Source organism: Melopsittacus undulatus, chromosome 10 (genome assembly GCF_012275295.1).
Source record: "Melopsittacus undulatus isolate bMelUnd1 chromosome 10, bMelUnd1.mat.Z, whole genome shotgun sequence".
Classification (NCBI taxonomy): domain Eukaryota; kingdom Metazoa; phylum Chordata; class Aves; order Psittaciformes; family Psittaculidae; genus Melopsittacus; species Melopsittacus undulatus.
The window spans coordinates 10,756,739-10,774,169 of NC_047536.1; the positions used below are offsets into that span (position 1 = coordinate 10,756,739).

Genomic DNA, 17,431 nt, shown 5'->3' on the forward strand with positions numbered 1-17,431 from the left:
TGGTCTGCCAGATCCCACCTGGGCTGAGACAAGGTTTTTCACTAGGAATGCTGTGGTCCCTTCTGAAGACAAGGGAGAGACAAGAAAGGGATGAGAATTTGGTTTTATTGTTAGCACAGCTGCTATGTGAACTATAGCATCAAATTCAGAATTTCAACAAGGCACTTGATGCATTTCAACCTTGCCTGAAAGTTTACTATTTTGGGCTCATACTGAGGTGTTTTATTAAAAGCAGGCTGACTTCCAGAGGCCTTGAGTGATCTTGCCTTCCTGTTGTCTCTGCTGGAGCCAAGTTATCAAAACAAAACCCTTTCAGCTATTGTGTTGAGATAAAAAAGGGTATTAGTGTTATGTCAACTGGGGTACCTCTTCATAAGACTATGAACCACTCTAAAGATGGCAAGAATTCCTCTGGCTGTGTGGAGAAACTAAAATAGTCTATTCATAGTTTTCTTACCTTGACAAAATACAGGGAGTGACTCAAATATGTCCCATCCTTCTGGAAATTAATTGTGTTAATGGGATCATTAGAATTTAGAACTACTGTCATCAAACTGGTTTGCAGCTAATGATGGTTCTTGGGAAGATTATGTCATAATGAAGGCGGAGAATCTGGTCATCTATATATATGTGATCTGACCTGAGCCCTTTCTTTGGGTTTCATTGAGCAATGCACTAATAGAGTCAACGTAGGCAAACAGCTGCCACCCTCACCATGAAAATAGAAGGTGCCTCGGTGGTCCTTGCTCTGGCATTTTTCTGCTTCTTCTCAGGTTAGTAACTTCTGATGTTCTCTGTGCTGAAATGTGGGACTGGCAGAGGACACAGCGTGGGAGCTCCCATAAAGACAGTGAGACACCGGATTAGAGAGCCCTTGTTCTTTAAAAAGCATAGTGACATAACCGGAAGACCATAATTTCTTACTGTACTACTTGTATTGATGTGATATAACACATTCTTGGTAACAGCTCTTTCTCTTGTGTGTGAAAATGTTTTCTCTTGTGTGTGAAAAGTTCTATTGATAGGTGAGAGTATCTATTATTAGTAGATATAACAGCTTAAGAACAAACAAACTCAATTGTGTAAGTGGAGGAATACAAATTTCCAAACAGATTGAATTTTATGTTAAAAGATTGACTTTGAAAAAAGTGTAATGCAATTTTTGGTAAATTCAGAAGGCCAGGAATTTCTTGTCACACTTGCTAAGAAATCCATTTTTGTATGCTTGCAATAGAGATTTCAGTATGCCTACGACAGAGATTTTAGCAGGAGTTTAAGCTTGATGCAATGGTCTTTACTGCCTATTTCTGTTGAAAAACAGCTAGTGGAGGATTTCTTGATGGTTTCCTGTGATGATACTGATGATGCAAGAGGAAAGGATGAAATGTATTATACTGGCTCTAAGTGGCTTAGTAAAAAGAAACATATATCAGCTGCTTACCTGCTGACTCATTATTAATTTGGCAATTTATGTGAGGTACTGCAAATGGAATGGGCCTTGAAAAGGAATTTGAAGTTTTAGACAAACAACAATGATATGGACTTTAAGGGATTTTAAGGGATGAAGATGAAGCAAGCCAAAAAAATGTGGGTAAGGTTGATACAACTACTGAGGCAGTGGGATATAATAATAAACAGTGATTCATCCTTGGAATTTTGACTTTAAGCCTGGGAAAAGTAACACAGTAAAGGAGGGCACAAAGACACAACAAATAGATGTACTTTTGCATTTGAATGACAAAAAGTGCAATGTTCCAGAAAGTCTCTAATGCCCAGTCCTTTCTATTAGTGTACAATAATGCACTGGATTAGCTCTTATCTAGAGGTTATTTGGGTGGATTAGGAAACTGCATCAAGTATTTTAATTAAATGCTTTTGGTTTAAAATTTCCCTTCAAAGATTTTTGTATGGTCTCATTGTTGGTTTTTCTGTTGCAGATGTTGCCAGCCAAGCTTCGATTAAGGCGAGTCCAACCTTTTCTATTCTTATTCTCCTTTTGTTTTGCCAGCTATACTGCTTAATGCATGCTCTGAGCAAAGCCATTTAGGCAGACTAATCTTAGATATCATAATGCTTTTTCAGGGGTGGAAAAAGCAGTGAATTTCTTCATGTTGAGAGACAATACTTTTGTAATACAGCAATGGCTCTCTAGCTGACAGTGTTTATTTGGTGCACTATGCTGAGCACATACCCGAACAGCTCTGAGCTGGAAATCTCATGAGATGAAGTTAGAAATGTCATATATTATATTTCTAATGATACTTCAGGATTTTGCTTCTGATCAGAAGCTGGGGTTTCTGCTGGAAAATTTCCTAGTTTGATAATTAAAAGAATTAAGGCAAGTCCTTTGAGTCTCAGGAAATTATCTGATCCAATGACTGAGAAGTCAGCTCTGTTCATGCTTTAATCAAACAAGCTTGTCTCTCCATAGTAAAGATCCTTTGGAAAACATAGTAGCCCAAAATAACTAAATGCTTCATTGATTCTTCTTCTCCTGCATTTTGGTTACCCAGCAAAAGAGGCAATTCGTTGCTGCAGCTCTGTTTCCTAAGAGGATTGTCCTTTTCTGTGCTTCAGTCTTTCACCTGAGTTGCTCTTCAGTCACCCTGGTCGATTCATTGCTCTTGCATCCTACTGGAACTTCTAGGGCTATATTTTCCACTCTTGACTAACTTTATAACATGGATTGCTCCCCTGCAGCGGGTAGCAATTCACAGCTGCATGCAAATTAAATGTGTATTCCTTTTTCCATGAATAATGGCCCTCTCAACATGTTTTGAACTTTCTCCTTGTCTTTTTTTGCCTTGGGAGTCACAAGCAGGGCTGTGGGTGCTGCCTGTACCAGCTGTGGTGTGCAGTGAGGGATAGGGATGAGGAGCATGGTAGCCCCAGGGCTGGTGTTAACAAACTGTGTCGAGAGAACATAGTCAACCCAAAAAAGCTTAAACAAACTGCTCTCAGGACTCGGTAGCCTCTGAGGGGTCCCCCACTGACTGTTCTCCTCTGTGCTTTTCAGGATGAGTGCACGAAAATTTGGTCACTTCTGCGCAGTGGGAAGTTTTCCTGTCCCACCACCAAGGAGCACATCAGCAGCCCGGATGGAAAAGCAGACCTCAACAAGTGCCTGATGTGCCAAAGGCTGCTGTGAGTATCAGCTGCCCAGTGGCTTGCATGCTGGCTCTAGTGGCCACACTGCCCGTCTGCAACACGTCCTCTCCTCCCATAATGATGAGCCCACTCTCAGGACTCTAGTCCATGGTGTAAAGTCATAGTTCTGGGCTGGACAGATCAAGTAGTAACTCCTCAGGAAACCTGTGACCTCAGTAGCACTCTCTAGCTCCTCACATAGGGTGTGAGGAGCAAATCCAGGGTGAAAACACTTGTTTCTTCTTTCCATAGGTGGTGTTTAGTGGGATGGAAACACCAGAAGGTTAGGCATAGAGAAAGGATGTCAAAATGCCTCCAATGCAGAGGTGCTAAAAACTGATGGGCAGGTCTCGCTGGGCCAGAGCCCCAGTGCTGGTCCATCCCACTGCCTTGCGCAAACGATGAGGTGGGGCTGGCAGGACTGGACTTTAAACATTAGCTATTTTGGTTTTAAGTCTGAAGACTGCAGGGATGCTGGATAGGGACTATTCATGAGGGACTGTAGTGATAGGACAGGGGGTAATGGGTTGAAACTTAAACAGCAGAGGTTTAGACTGGATATAAGGAAGAAATTCTTTACTGTTATGGTGGTGAGGCACTGGAATGGGTTGCCCAGGGAGGTTGTGAATGCTCCATCCCTGGCAGTGTTCAAGGCCAGGCTGGATGAAGCCTTGGGTGATATGGTTTAGTGTAAGGTGTCCCTGCCCATGGCAGGGGGGTTGGAACTGGATGATCTTAAGGTCCTTTCCAACCCTAACTATTCTATGATTCTATGCTGCTCTGTCACTCATGCCTCCCTTTCTTGCAGGGAAAAAGACTCAAAAAGCAAAGGGAGTGGTGAAGAGGTGAACAGGAATGCGGACTCCTTGGGAGAGGTGAGGTGAAACACTGCTACTAAAGCCAGTTTTATTGGCATGCTGGGAGCAGGACAATGTGGTGGCATTGTGTCTTCCTCTGACCCACTTGCCGACTGCATTTCCTTGTCTGAAGTGGGAAATGCTGGCTTGGCCAATGTGGAAGGTCCCAGCTGTGTGCCTGTAGTGGGAGCAGGGCAAATATACTCTTCCTTTGGAAGAGGGTCTAAAGGAACGCGAGGCTTTGTGCCATCCATGAGCATAAAAGAAACTAAAACTCCTCATGGCATCTCACAGACAACCTGGTCCCTTTTGGGCAATTACTATCATTGCATGTATGGTCCATGCCTGACCCAGAGCACAGGCTAAGGAGGATACCTGCCTGTTTATAAGGTACACCATTGGCATCTGACAAATAATTAATAGCAATGATGATGTATGTGAGCTCTGACTAGGGCAGGGTGTGGGAGCAGGCTGACTCTAATTGTCCCTTGTTTATCTTGTTGATGCACCTGGCTGGTTTCTTTTACCCACAGCTGTTTTTCTAGATAGCAGGTCTTTATGTGGAGGGAGTTGTCTTTTGAGCCTTGGGTTTTTATTCTAGATAGGAGTAAATTGGTTTCCATCAGATAGTGTTGGTTGCAGGATTTATTTTTTTCTTCACATCTGGTTAAGCAGGGTAGCTTTCTAGCTCTTGTGTGCCTGGACAATTTAAAAGCTTTGTAAAGCACAGCTGTCCTAAGGGAGATCTTTTTTTTAAACACCTGACATGCCAAAGTGTGATTCTGAAGGCAGAAGGACAGTTTCAGTGTTAGGAAGAGACCTACACTGAATTTCTTTGTTCAACCATAGATTTTCTGTCTGGCTTTTGGCAAGTAATTTTCTGGGCTTGACTTCCCCATCTGCAGAGCTGGGATAAGTTATCAAACCATCTCCTCTGCACACTGGGGGGAGGCGGGGGGTGGAAATAATGTATTACCGATATACGCTTGGCAGATAACCTTAAAAGTGCTGCATAAAAGAACCTAAAGACTTCACATATAGCATGTTTCTTCTGCTACAAAACTGCTTGTGTGCCCTGAAAGCTATAGAAAAGCTGTTCAGAGGAAGACAAAGACCAGGTTTAAATGCTTAAGCAGGTTTTGCTACAAAAGCCTCTGGTGAAATAGAGTGCTTTGCTTCACATAACACATAATGTCATGTTAAGTGGAAGGTAAAAATACCCACTTCTTACTCCAGCATACCTGGGAATGTCAGGTGTGCAAGGATTTATTTTACTTTTAATGCCTGCAGCTTCATCTTTTTACTGTGTGTGGATTTAAAAATTCTTGGTACTGTGTTCAGTCATGAGAGATGGGGAAAATTACTTCCTCAGTCAAAATTTGGTGGGAAATTATAGCTTTTATACGTGGAGCAGAACCTAGGTGCTTTAGGCACGCTCCTGCATGTCTTATCTCTGAGGAATAGAAATAAGGCTGTCCTGGCTACAAGAGATGGATCTGCTTATCTAAACATACTAGTTCATTTGGTTTATGTTGCATGCTAAAGTTTAAGAGAGCACATCAGGCACACTATGGTTTTCCACTTAGTTACACGTCAAAGAAACAAAATAGTGTTTGAAATGTAATTTGTAGGGTGGATAATCCTTTGTGGATTTCTTGGAGATGCACCTCTGTCAGCATACCTGTGTCAACCCACACTCCTGGCATTTCCACAGGATGACTGCCGAGAGTTTCGGGACCTGTTCAAGAAAGGAAAACTTTCCTGCACCAGAGAAAATGATCCCGTCCGGGATTCGTCTGGGAAACAGCACAGCAATAAGTGCATCATGTGTGCAGAGAAGTTGTGAGTAGAGGAAAACCACAGCCTTTTCTGTTGAGAAAGCAGCTGCTGGAGGGACCCTGCTGCCAATGCCGGTGGTTGGCATCACTTGCCCCTCCTGCAGCCAATGGTGGGGAAAACCTCTTGCTCCCTGGAGCATCGTGGTATTCACTTTCTCATCTTGCTTCTCTTTCAGCAAAAGGGAGAATGGACAGGAGTCATCTAGAAACAGACAAAAGGAAGATAAGGTGAGATTAAAGTATTAGGCAGGTCAATATAAAACTTTATTGGATTTTCACCCAAGATAGAGAAAAGGCAACATTATTCTACTCAGTTGCTCTTTCTCCACTGATTTAATTTTGAGATCCACTTCCCTTTCCCTCATTTCTTGTTCGTATTCTCAAATCCCCCAAGCGAATAACTTGTTCCTGAACTTTACAGTTTATCCTGCTGACCTGTGGATCTAGGGACAGGCAAATCCCATCAGAATAAGAAACCAGGTGTGCTGTGCTATCGTAGAACCTGCTCAAGGGTGGAGAATCACTGCTGCTGAAGGTGCTAATTAGGTGAAAAAGAAAGACCTGGGTGAAAAACTCTAAATCTGAACTCTGCAAAGCTCACAAGATCCTTGTATTCTGGGAGATTTCAGTCCTGAGCTATCTCCATGGACTTGTGGCTTTTCTTGATGGTGCTGCTGTTTGCCACCTTGTCTTTACAACCCTGCAGCCACCATGTTCCTGTGCACTGATGCTTTCCTGGTAAAAGCCCTGTAAGGGGAGAAAAAGCTGTTTTCCAGCACTTACCTTTTGACTTCTGTGGTAGGGACTGGAGCAGTCTCCTTAAGCCTCAGTCTTGGCATAATCCTGTTTCAGTGCTCTTCCTAATGACTTTTGGAAGTGTAAGTGAAATTTGCTGATGACAAAGCTGGGAGGCAGCATCAGCAAAGAGGATCAGCAGATCACTCACGACTAATTGGATAGCACTGAGGCCTGGAGTAATAGAAACAGGATAAAATGTAATAACTGGGAGATCACAGAGTCAGTGATTAACAAGAATTCCTGCTTGTCTCTTAGAAGTGACAAAGGATAAGAAAGCCCTGCATTTATTAGTGGGTCAGGCACGCGACACACCATAAAAAAGCCAAAGGCAAGTCTTGGATGTACACAGCAAGGTTTTGCAGCAGAGGTCAGGAAACTAAGAGAGCTCCAGATATGCTAATTTAAAGAAAGACTGAGGGAGGCTGTTAAGGGAAGGCAGAGCTGTGTTAGAGGCAGAGGATTGGGGTGTGAGCTGGGTTTGTCCCAGGGAATAAGGCACAGAGGGACTGGGAGAGTTTTTGTAGGCTTGTTGGGGAGGGAAAGCATTGCTTGAGCTGCACAGGGATGTGAGTACAGGCTGGTGATGGGAAGAAGCAGTAAGGGTCTCAGGGAGGTGAACTGGGGTGCAACACTTATTTCTGATGGTAGCAATGTAAGGTGGCTCCTGGCCACAACCAGTGCAGGGTCATCCTGTGCTGGGTCATGTGTCTCCTCCTCATGGTGCCTTTGGCTCTGGGGAGTTGTGGGGCTTTGTACCCTGGGTATTCTGCTGAGGTTAGTTCAGTCTCAGCAAGGCTGAGATGCCCTGGCTGGGATGCAGGACACAATCCTAGGGAAATCTTCCCCTGGCAGAGAGGATGTGAGGGGCTGGAAACTTCTGAGCAAAGCAAAGGATGAGGCCAGTGACCCACTAAGGACCTTACTGCAATCTAACCAGAATTCTCCTATGCACAAAACAGGCAGAAAAGTACAAGTGTTGGAACCTACCTGTAAAAAAAAAACAACAAATGGGAAGTGGGATGCAGTTACTTATGCTTTGTACTTGCTGTTTGGAATCAGCTATTGTAGCGCCTGAAACAGCTGAAATTAGGGAGGTTGAATGTTTACATTTACCCCATGTTACATAACAGGGGAAGATTAACATGGTTTCTGTACAGTGATTTTGAACAGGGAACAAATTAATCATCCATTCTGCAAACAGACTTCCACTGCTCTTGGACTATTATGTATATTATGTATATTTACATTGTGCTTTTATGTTTTAACTACTGCTTCTTGATTGACATGGCCCAAAGCATGGTTGGTTTTGGGGATACTACTTGCTTTGTAAGTTATTATCTGAGCTACAATCTGGGAATAGGCTGTAGCTGTGTATTAAGTATGTTGGGAGAAGTGGGAGGGACTTCAATACCATATCAGTCACATCACTGGCATGCTTTGGATAGCCCAACAAGGAGAATAATAATTAGTTGGAGAATAATAATTAGTAGAAAACTCCCAACACGTGCTGTGCAGGCAGAAGGACCCGTAATTTTTCTGACTCACTCTTCTCTTATATACTGACTGCTACTGTACACCCTCTTCTGTTGCCCACACCCAGGCTCTCCTGTGGTGCATTTGTGATGCTGCAATGCTCTTCTGGCAGAAAATGCCAGGTTTCTAGGAACTGGATCAATAAGACAAGGAGGACAGGGTACCCTAACCACTGCCCTCCTTCCGCAGGACGTCTGCAGTGAGTTTCGCTCCCAGTTTGAAGCTGGTGGACGACTGTCCTGCACGAGGGAGAACGACCCTGTTCGGGACTCCTCTGGCAAGCAGCACATCAACAAATGTCTCATGTGCGCTGAGAAGTTGTGAGTACAGCTTCCTCTGAGCCACAACAGCAGAGAGGGAAACCTCTGGCAGCAAAACTGCAGTTTCTGCCTCTGAAGCTGCACCAGGGCAATGCCTGGGAGGGAGTCCTGAATCCCAGTGGCCCTTCAAGAGAGGTTCCGGCAGTAGGGCTCCAGCTATTGCCCCTCTTCCCACTTCCCTTTCAGTGCAAAGGGCCCAGGGGCAGGTGAGAAACAGCGTGGAGTAGAGAGGGAGAAACAAGGCTGATAGAGAGGAAACCTTTTCCCAGGGGACTGTCGGGCGTGGGCAGCTCCTGAGGAGTTTCCCACACGTGTACTTTGCCTTCCAGATGCTCTCTCTCTACTCCCATAGAGCATATGCAGAAGCAGCCCTGATATGAAAGCAACCACCTGGATCCAGGATGTAGCGTACAGTGGGAATGGTGAGGAGAACGGAGAAGGCTTAGGGGTGGGAATTAGGAACAGGACCACCAGAAACAGGGACTGTGATGGGGAGGTGGTACCTAATGTCATGACACTAGCTTTTATAGGGCAGCCTTGGGTGCTGGTGGCAGTTGCACTGCCATAGCAATCTCTTTTCCTCCTCTCCCCTTCTTCTAGAAAAAAAGAAGCCCAAAGAGGGATTCAGTCTGGTGGAACTGGCCAGCGCAACAAACAAGCTTCAGGGAACACAAGCCAGGTGAGATGGAGCTCAGAGCCTGCTCTGAACTCAGAGAATGGGGCTGGTGAGAGTCTTGGATCCTGATGGTCAGTGACTGCCTCTGGTCAGCTTGGGATGACGATGGGGGAGAAGCAGGTTGTGTTGCAAAGCCTCACTCATTTGTGGGAGGAACCTGTGTGTAAGCATACAAAGTGGGCATGTCTGGACGTAACAGAACAGCCCCTCTCACTTTCCCAGTGGTGTGATGCTATATGAGAGATAAAGGGCAGGTTCAGGCACCCACAATCCTGTAAGACCTCAGATGATAACATTTGGTGGGTGTTAAAGCCAATGGGTGGGTATGGAGCAAACATCAAACCTGTTTCTCTAAGAACAGCCCCATAAATCTCTGGGTCTGGGAGGAGAAGGGGAGAACAGGAGCTGCTTTAGCTTTGCTGCTTCTCTAATTGTGTAAAAGTTCTTTCTGTGTTTGGTTGTTGAATGTGATCCTGCCCCTTTTGCAGAAGGGCTGCAGTGGTTCAGGGTCACAGCAGAAGACAAATGAGAGACGTCCCTTCTCATCGAGCAGAGAGTAAGTTCAGCAGTTCCTGGGATGGCAGCCTGTTCCCCCAGCCACCCCACAAGCCCTGGCACCAGTTTCTGTCCCCTTCCACTTACATGATTTCCCTAGAGGTGGTTAGGACATTAACTGAAGCCGGAATGGTTCAGTAGCACACAAGGAGCACTGTCTGGGGTAGGGAATTGAACACTGGTGTTTGGTGCTCTCCCCCCTGGCTGAGCTGGTGATGGGGAAGAGGCACGTAGAGTGAAGCATGTTGTCATGCAACCTTTGCTCCTTTTTGGCCTTGGCTTTCCTGTGTATGAAGCACCAGTGATTGCTGTGCTCAAAATCCCTCTCGGGACACCTTTGCCCAGCAAACCCTGCTTCCTGGCAGAGCATATGTGCCTGCCTGGCCCTGGCTCACCCTCACCAGCTGGCTTGGAGTCAGCGCCTGGGGTACCACGTGCTTTCTGGGCACTGGTCAGGCACTTCTGTTTGTTTTGTAGCTGCTGGACCTGAGCAGGACTCAGCTGCTGTTTTTTTCAGAGCCTTTGCTGGGGAGCTTTGAGATTTCTTACTTTTGGCTGGTGCAATTCCTTTGTCTCCCATCCACCAAGTGATGCCAGAGCCCTGGGGAGGGGAGGCACTTGGGCTGAGCACAGGGCAAGGTTTGTCCTGCTGCCTCCCTGTTAACATGTGGCTGAGGGGTTTCTCCCCCTCTCCTGTGTCCGTGGGTGTGTGGATACCATAGTGCAAGCAGCTCTCTGCGGGGGTCTGTGGGGAGGGTGGGTTTCCACTGTGCTTTCCTTGTTCAGGACGGGCGGTGTGATGAGCTCTCTCTGCTCTTCCTCCCTTCCAGACCACAAGGAAACGCAGCTCAGAGCGGTGGGAACTGCAAGACGACACCTGGCCGCAAGACACAGAGCAGGGACACGGATGCCTACCGGCTGGTAATCCCACCTCCTGCATCTCGGGTGGCATCTGCATGGGCAGAAATGGGGACCACTCCCATGGGGTGCTCTGCTGGTCCTGAGCCCCTGCCAGCTCCTTTCCCAGCAGCTCCTCCTGTTCTTGCTGTGATCCTAAAGCTTCTTGGAAGGGTTGAATGAGTGGAAGCATCTGCATGCCAATGCTAGCTCCTATATCACACAGTATGGAAGCAGAGGGAAAGGGAGTGGGGCTGGATGCACCCATATGGGCCCCTCTTAAACCAGCTTTGCTTCTGAGCTTTGCACCTTATGGAAGTACATCAGCTATGGGGGTGCTGATCTTGAGCTCAGGCTGGGTGCCTGCCCCACACATAGTGAAAGTGGGGTGAGGAGTGCCACTCTCCACATGTTGAAAAGGTGATGAGTTAAAGGCCGTGGCCAGAGCAGTGTGATGGAGATGACCAGGGGATGAGGACAAGTTGGCAGAAGGAAGGAGTGCTAAAAGGGGAAACGCTGAGTGATAGATGATGCCTGTGAATGGAATAATGTGGGAGGAAGATGGGGGTGTCTGCTGTCCCTTGTCTCCATGAAAATGCAATAGCTTCAACAGAGCTAAAAGTGGAAAATATGAAGCTAATAAGAAAAAATAAATTACCATCAAAAGGGAGACTAAACCATGGATCTCACTGCTATAGGGTGTTGTCAAGGGCTAGGATGACTAAAAATATTACCTGATATTTTAACCCCTCTAGCATTTGCATAGAGTGATTTAATTAACAGTCTGGAAGGGAGAGGAGATGTGTTTCTGTGGACCTTACTACAAACTGCCTTATCTCTATCTGAAGCCTTTTCCATTGACTACTTATAGAAAAGGGATATTTGAGTTAAAAACCCTGGTAGGTGTTTCAGGTGCAGCAATTTTGGTGCATTCTAGAGGAGGCATGAGGTGTAACAATGCCAGTGTGCTTAAATGCTTAGTGGTATTTCCTGGTAGCACCTGAGGGGGAGTGGATGCTGATGAGCCTGACTGACAAGAAGTGATTCAGAGAGCAAATCTCCTCTTCTCTTTCAAGGGCCACCTGTGGGCTTTGTCACGGGAATTCTTAAGTGCCAAAGGGGTGGTGGCACTCGCTGCTGGGATAGATGATGTATTGGGCTGTGGTGGGGTGGCCGCCTGCCCTGGGCAGTAGAGCAGGCACACGGGTCACGCTATGAGCAGCAATGTCTGGCAAGTAGGAAGGCATCTAGCAGAGAACTGCAAAGATCAGCATTGTCTGCTCTCATGTCATCCATAATTACCCAGACGAGGGAGGAAGCAGCACATTAATGGAATTAGCAAGTGATGCTTAACTAGCAGGTGCTATCATAGCATCCCAACATCTCCATCCTCCCTATGCCACCTGGTGTGAAACCTTTCCCTCTGGGGCTTCCTGCCCTGTAGCACTGCTGCTAAGCCATCATTTTGAGCTAAATGTGGCATCTCCAGGTGGGACAGGAGGAAGAATGTCCTCTCCATCCCAGATGTATCTCTCCTCTGCACAATTTGCAGTTGTTGCACCATGTTCTGTAGCACCTAGAGATGGGAATCCATTAGTCAGTCCTCCTTGGTCTGTTTTTCAACACCCGGAGCAGGGGTGGGTGACCAGGCTGAGGAAGGGGCTGTGTGCGTGCTGGGGAACAGGCTGCAGTATCTCTGACCTCTGCTGTTTGAAATTTGCTATGACTCTGCCAGTATCCACCCTGGTGTGCTTGTAGCGTGAAGATTTAAGTGAGAGGCTTTTTGGGGTCCCTAAGGGGCTCTTTGTTCTTGGAGTTTGTCCTGGTTGTGCCATGTGTGGCTTGTAAGGAAAGCTGTGTCTAAATGTTCCCGTTGTCGTGCTCAAGAGGAAACAAGAGGGCACCCTTAAATCGTCATAGCTACTCGTATCTGCTTCTGTCTCTTCATACAGTGGGTGTCAGAAGTTGTGCTGCGTGTCTCACCACCCTCAGGCAGCCTGAGGCTGCTGCAGAGGGTTTTCCTTAATTTTGGCCAGTGGGTTTTGTCTTTGTTCTTGGGGATGAAACAACATCAAGGCCCTGATGAGGACTAGGGTCAGGCAGCAGTTCTCATCTTGTGGATCCTGGTGAGAGAAATAAACCTGCCCTGTGCCAAGGTGAATCAGACGAGTGGGCCTGTGCCAGGCAAGGCAGGCTCTGTCCCTCAAAGCTTGTCTGGCTGGTCCAGTAAGAGACACTATCTTCTACAAGCCTGGCATTGCTGGAGGAGTGCTGGACCTGCTGCAGGGCAGAAGGGGCCCCATGGAAAGGCTTGGTCTGTAAGTGCTTTTAAGTCACATAAAGGAGGGTCAAGAAAGTGAACCAGCACCAAATGTGATTTCTTTCTCTCTTCAGCTGGACTGTGATCGAATTCTGCACGGGGTAAAGGGTGGAAGGATTTTCTGCAGCAAATCCTCAGAACCAGTCTGTGGCACTGATGGGAAAACATACAAAAATGAATGTGACTTGTGTTCAGCTGCCATGTGAGTAGGAGGAGAGATTTCAGTAATACAGGGCCATCCACCATTCCCGAGTGTCTTTTGCAGCAGAGTGTTTGTTTTGATATATCATGACTCATTATCAAGTGTGTCCTTGGTGCCTTGCTGTTAAGCAAACATAGATCAAAATGCTTGAGATTAATCTGATGACAGCTAATTAAGATACACAAGTTTCCAGAGTCCCCTATTCCCTTTCTGCCCGATCACAAGATTGCTTGGGGACTAATAAATGCCATCACATTGGAAGCAGCATCAAAGTATTAAGGAGCCCACAGAGGAATGTCATCCAGAGGGCAGAGTGTTGTGGCATTGCAAGTGAATAATAAGCAATGTCTTGTCCTCACTTTGCAGGAAAGCTTCAAACTACATCACGGTAAACTATCGAGGTGAATGCAAAAAGCCTGCTCCTGAAGTGGTAAGCGGCATGCCATGGCTGGGCTGGGGAAACACCAATCCCTTCCTTTCCCCTTGTGAAACTCTCCTGCCGGCACTGTCTCGGCTTGTGGGGACCTGACTTAGGCAGCCACAATGGAGAGTGAAAAACAAGAAGCAGTTGTCAGGCCTAGACCCTGCAGGCAGGGTAACCAACTGTTTAATTGAATGAACAAGTTACTGAGCTAACAGGTTAAAGCTGTGCTCTGCAACTGCTCTTCAGCCACCTGGTGCAGTGCATTGCTATTGTCAGGGTCAGCTCAGGGCATCCTGCAGGCTGGGAGGGCTCTGTTGTACCAAAGGCATTGGAGCCCCCCATCTCCTCTTTTTTTAATTCTTCTGGGGTGAGATGTTGCTAAGAGGTGGAGAAAACGATCACCAAAGTGCATCTTTGCTGTGTTTAGCAACCCACTTCTCACTCCAAGTGCATGGTGGGGAGCCAGTCTCGTCCCTGCACCTGCAATGGGATCATTAGAGCCCCAAGAGTGGGGTGCTTGTGGTCCAGATGTTTAAATACAGGTTCAGACTTGGCTTTAAAATATAACCTGGGCATAGTCTCCATGTTTTACCTGGGCTGTATGGTGGGAGTGTGACATTTCTGAGAAAACATCTGTCTTTCCTCCTGGGACTTTGGTGAGGACAGAAAGACCAAAACTGTGTGAACCTTAAAGGGCTCTTTCCCCAAATAATACCCAGGGAGATGGCTGGGAAATGAAAATTATTCACTAGGTGGCATGCTTTTGGGAAAGGTCTTGAGCCTTGACTTCTTGTGTGATCCCACACAGCAGATGAGTCAAACATTTATCGGTTGTGCTTTTTCTTTCCACCAATGGAAGCTCGTCAGTCTCCAGCACTGATTTGCTGCCAGTTTCCCAGTTTGTGTCTCTTGAGTGTGTGGGATGCCCTGCAGCACCCTGGGAGGAGCATCCTCTATATTGGCATGAACTCCTGAGAAACTGAATATTAATCCTAAGGGAAATACTGAGAATTGCTCCCCAAAGAGAATCAAAACATTGAGCCAGCCAAAGAGAAGTTCTGTAAGTTTTTGGATGGGAGCTTTTGCTTCTGAATACAAGTTTGCTTTCAAGGTGCTTGTAGGCAACAAAGGGATTTTCTGTGGGGTAACCATCCTGCCATGGGGTCCAGGATCACAGAATCCCAAGGGTTGGAAGGGACCTTGAACATGCCATGCCTTCCTCTGCTTGCTGTCAGGATGCCAGCAGGTCCCCGAAACATTAGAAAGTAAACATCCCAGCTCCTCTTCTGTAAAGCAGCAGAGTGCTCTCTGTTGTTGAGAAAGTTGAATAAATTGCGGTGCAGAGAGAAATTATTTTGCCTGTGATCATAGCGGAGGCCTTTATGTTTCAACCTGTGATAGAGCTACTGTTGGCTTGTGTATTCTGGGGCCACAGGAGACCAGGCATTACACAAGCCTGTAGCTCATGCTGCCCAAGACAGACGAGACTGGGTGTACTGTGCAGTTGAAAGCCAGAGGGGGTTCCTACAAAACTGTGCTTGGTCTGGGATTCCATGCTGTTCTGTGTTTTACCAAGCTGTTACAGCTCTCAAGCCATTACAATTGGAGGAATACACCATTTATTGAAAGTCAGACAGCTTGTAGCTGTGTTAAGTATTCCAGGGAGAGTTGAATGCAATTAAAAGGGAAAGTGATAAGCTTTTTCCTTGGGGCAAGAAAAGCCCCCTTGCACAGTGGTTTGTTTTGCTTACATATATTATGTCACCTGAAGAATCAGACTAGAAATTCATAGAAGCTTATGAATGACAAACAGAGCAATGTTATTTTCAGTGCTGAAATTCATGGTCACTTTCAATATGATGAATTCTTCTTTCTGCTGAAGAGTCAGGCACTTAATGTATGCTACTAAAACCCAGAGGAAACCAGTTCCAGCAGTGCTTTTGGTATCAGAAATGGTTTTAGACAGTTGCAATGTGCAGAATGAAAATGCAAAGGCCTCTCTTTAAGCTTTGGAGGAAGATAAGAAGTTGTTACCTCCAAAATGTAATATTTCCTTGAGCTGTCTTTTGAAACTGTCCATGGAGAGCATTGAGTTGCCTGACAAAATGTGTGTCCAAGTCACCTTGTCCCTCGTCACCTCGTCCCTTCGCAGCTCAGTGTCTGCATCCATTCCTGAGGGGAAAGCTCCTTCTGGGTTTCCACACTACCTATGGTGACCACGTTGCCTTCGGGGGGGGATGCTTGTAGAAAAGGGTGAGAAGAGTGGGGCTTGAAAGAGATCTGACACCAAAGGGTGTATTTGTAAAGTGCTGTGGTGGAAAACCTTGCATGCAGGGATATCCAGTCCCTGGGGCCTCAGGCTGGCCAGAATTCAGGTTCACCACCTTCCTCGGGAGGTCTGTGCCATGACCAAATTCCTTTGATCCTTTTCTGCTTTACTGAAGATAAATGTAGGTTTGAGTCCTGGGTTAAGATATCTTTCTTGGTAAGCTAGCTGGTCAGGAGGTCCTGCAGTGCTGTGTCATATGGATGAACTAATTGTGGGTCTTTCCAGCACATTTCACTTTCAATGCTGCATATCTTGCAGTTCCTGTATTTGTTCAAAGGTTTTTCTAAGATCCATCCATGCGATAGTCACCAATTAGTCAATAGGGCAGGGAACACAGGGAATATCCAGTTTCTCTGTTTTAAAACAATCTGCTTCTTAGCAAACAGACAACTCCCAGGTTTACAGTGGGCAAGTCCTGGTTTCCTTACAATGCCTGTTATTTCGTAATGCTTTTTCAGATGCTGGAATGGGGGCAGGGAAAGGGGGGAGTAGGTGTAAAGCAGGACCTTTCCCAGTTATATAGTTGGTGTGGAAAGCACCTAGCTTCAGGTTGTGAAATCAGTCTTGTTTTCCTAGGCTGGCAGTGACCCAGCCTGCCTTTGTGCCAGGCTCTGCTGTAGCTCCATGTGGTTGCTGAGCTGGCCAGAGGGGCTGTCACACTGATACTAATGCTTGGCAAGTGTCACACAGAAGTGGTTATGCTTGGGGATGGACTTATTTTTTGCTCTTTCTTTCCAGAAGTAATGGAGCTCAGACTGCCAGCAAACACCAGGGATCAGCTGTGACCAAAGGTACTGAGACTGGCAGAGATTTACCCCCTTTTGTCCAGCCTGTCCTCTGGGTCTTGTGTTTCACAAGGGTCGGAGTGTCCTGCTTTGCTTGGACAGGCTGTAGGGATTGTGCAAAGGGCTCTTGCAGAGTGCTTTTCCCTCTTATCATGGTGGGGCTGAGCACGTGGGAACATGCAAACATTCTAGTGCTATGGTGGTGGGCTCTACCTATTCCTTTTACCCTGCTCTGTTCTTTCAATCCCTGCTGATTGGAAAGGACACTGACAGAGCAGCATGCTGCTGTCCCCCATCATGGGGAGTCAGGGGTGGCCTAGAACCCCTACAGAGTGTGGAAGCATCAGCTTTAAGGTTTTCTCATAGTCCTTTCAGGTCCCTCTATCTTCTGGGACTATAGTAATAAACTGTCTCCCCCTGTCTCCCTAGGGCAAGTAAAGGAAGAGATGATGTTGAGCATCAGGAGAGCTGCCAAGTCCCCAGGACTGCCAGAGCTGTCTTCATCCCCATCTGCGGCCAGCGGGCCCTGTCTTGCTCAGGTGGAGGGCAAAGGGCTGTGGGGATGCAGTGGTGTCTTCCCAGATCTGCCCCATGCGCGCCGTCGCGGTCTCTGCTGCCTCGCTGTGTCTTTAATGTGCTTCTACAATAAAGATAACTCAGCATCTTCATGTCACTTTTCTTCACTGAGCCCTGCGGGAGGGACACACCACTCCCCTGTCCAGAATTGCACTGCATGTCCCTTAGGCAATA

At 46.6% G+C, this 17,431-nt stretch overlaps 1 protein-coding gene across 4 annotated transcripts; it reads left to right on the forward strand.

The window, feature by feature from the left end:
• The first annotated feature begins 648 nt into the window (after nt 1-648).
• On the forward strand, nt 649-17,349 carry SPINK5 (serine peptidase inhibitor Kazal type 5). 4 transcript variants are annotated; one of them, XM_031047346.2, is made up of 14 exons: nt 649-773; nt 1,938-1,963; nt 3,017-3,144; nt 3,956-4,022; nt 5,719-5,846; nt 6,019-6,070; nt 8,363-8,493; nt 9,094-9,172; nt 9,658-9,725; nt 10,555-10,645; nt 13,016-13,143; nt 13,510-13,573; nt 16,635-16,687; nt 17,111-17,349. In XM_031047346.2, exons 1-13 carry the CDS (start codon nt 716-718, stop codon nt 16,638-16,640), a joined length of 1,026 nt encoding a protein of 341 aa, XP_030903206.2. In that variant the 5' UTR covers nt 649-715; the 3' UTR covers nt 16,641-16,687; nt 17,111-17,349. The 4 variants fall into 4 exon arrangements, with proteins under 4 accessions (XP_030903206.2, XP_030903207.2, XP_030903209.2 ...); XM_031047347.2 differs by having other exon boundaries at nt 16,638-16,687; XM_031047349.2 differs by lacking the exons at nt 13,016-13,143; nt 13,510-13,573.
• The last annotated feature ends 82 nt before the right edge of the window (nt 17,350-17,431 follow it).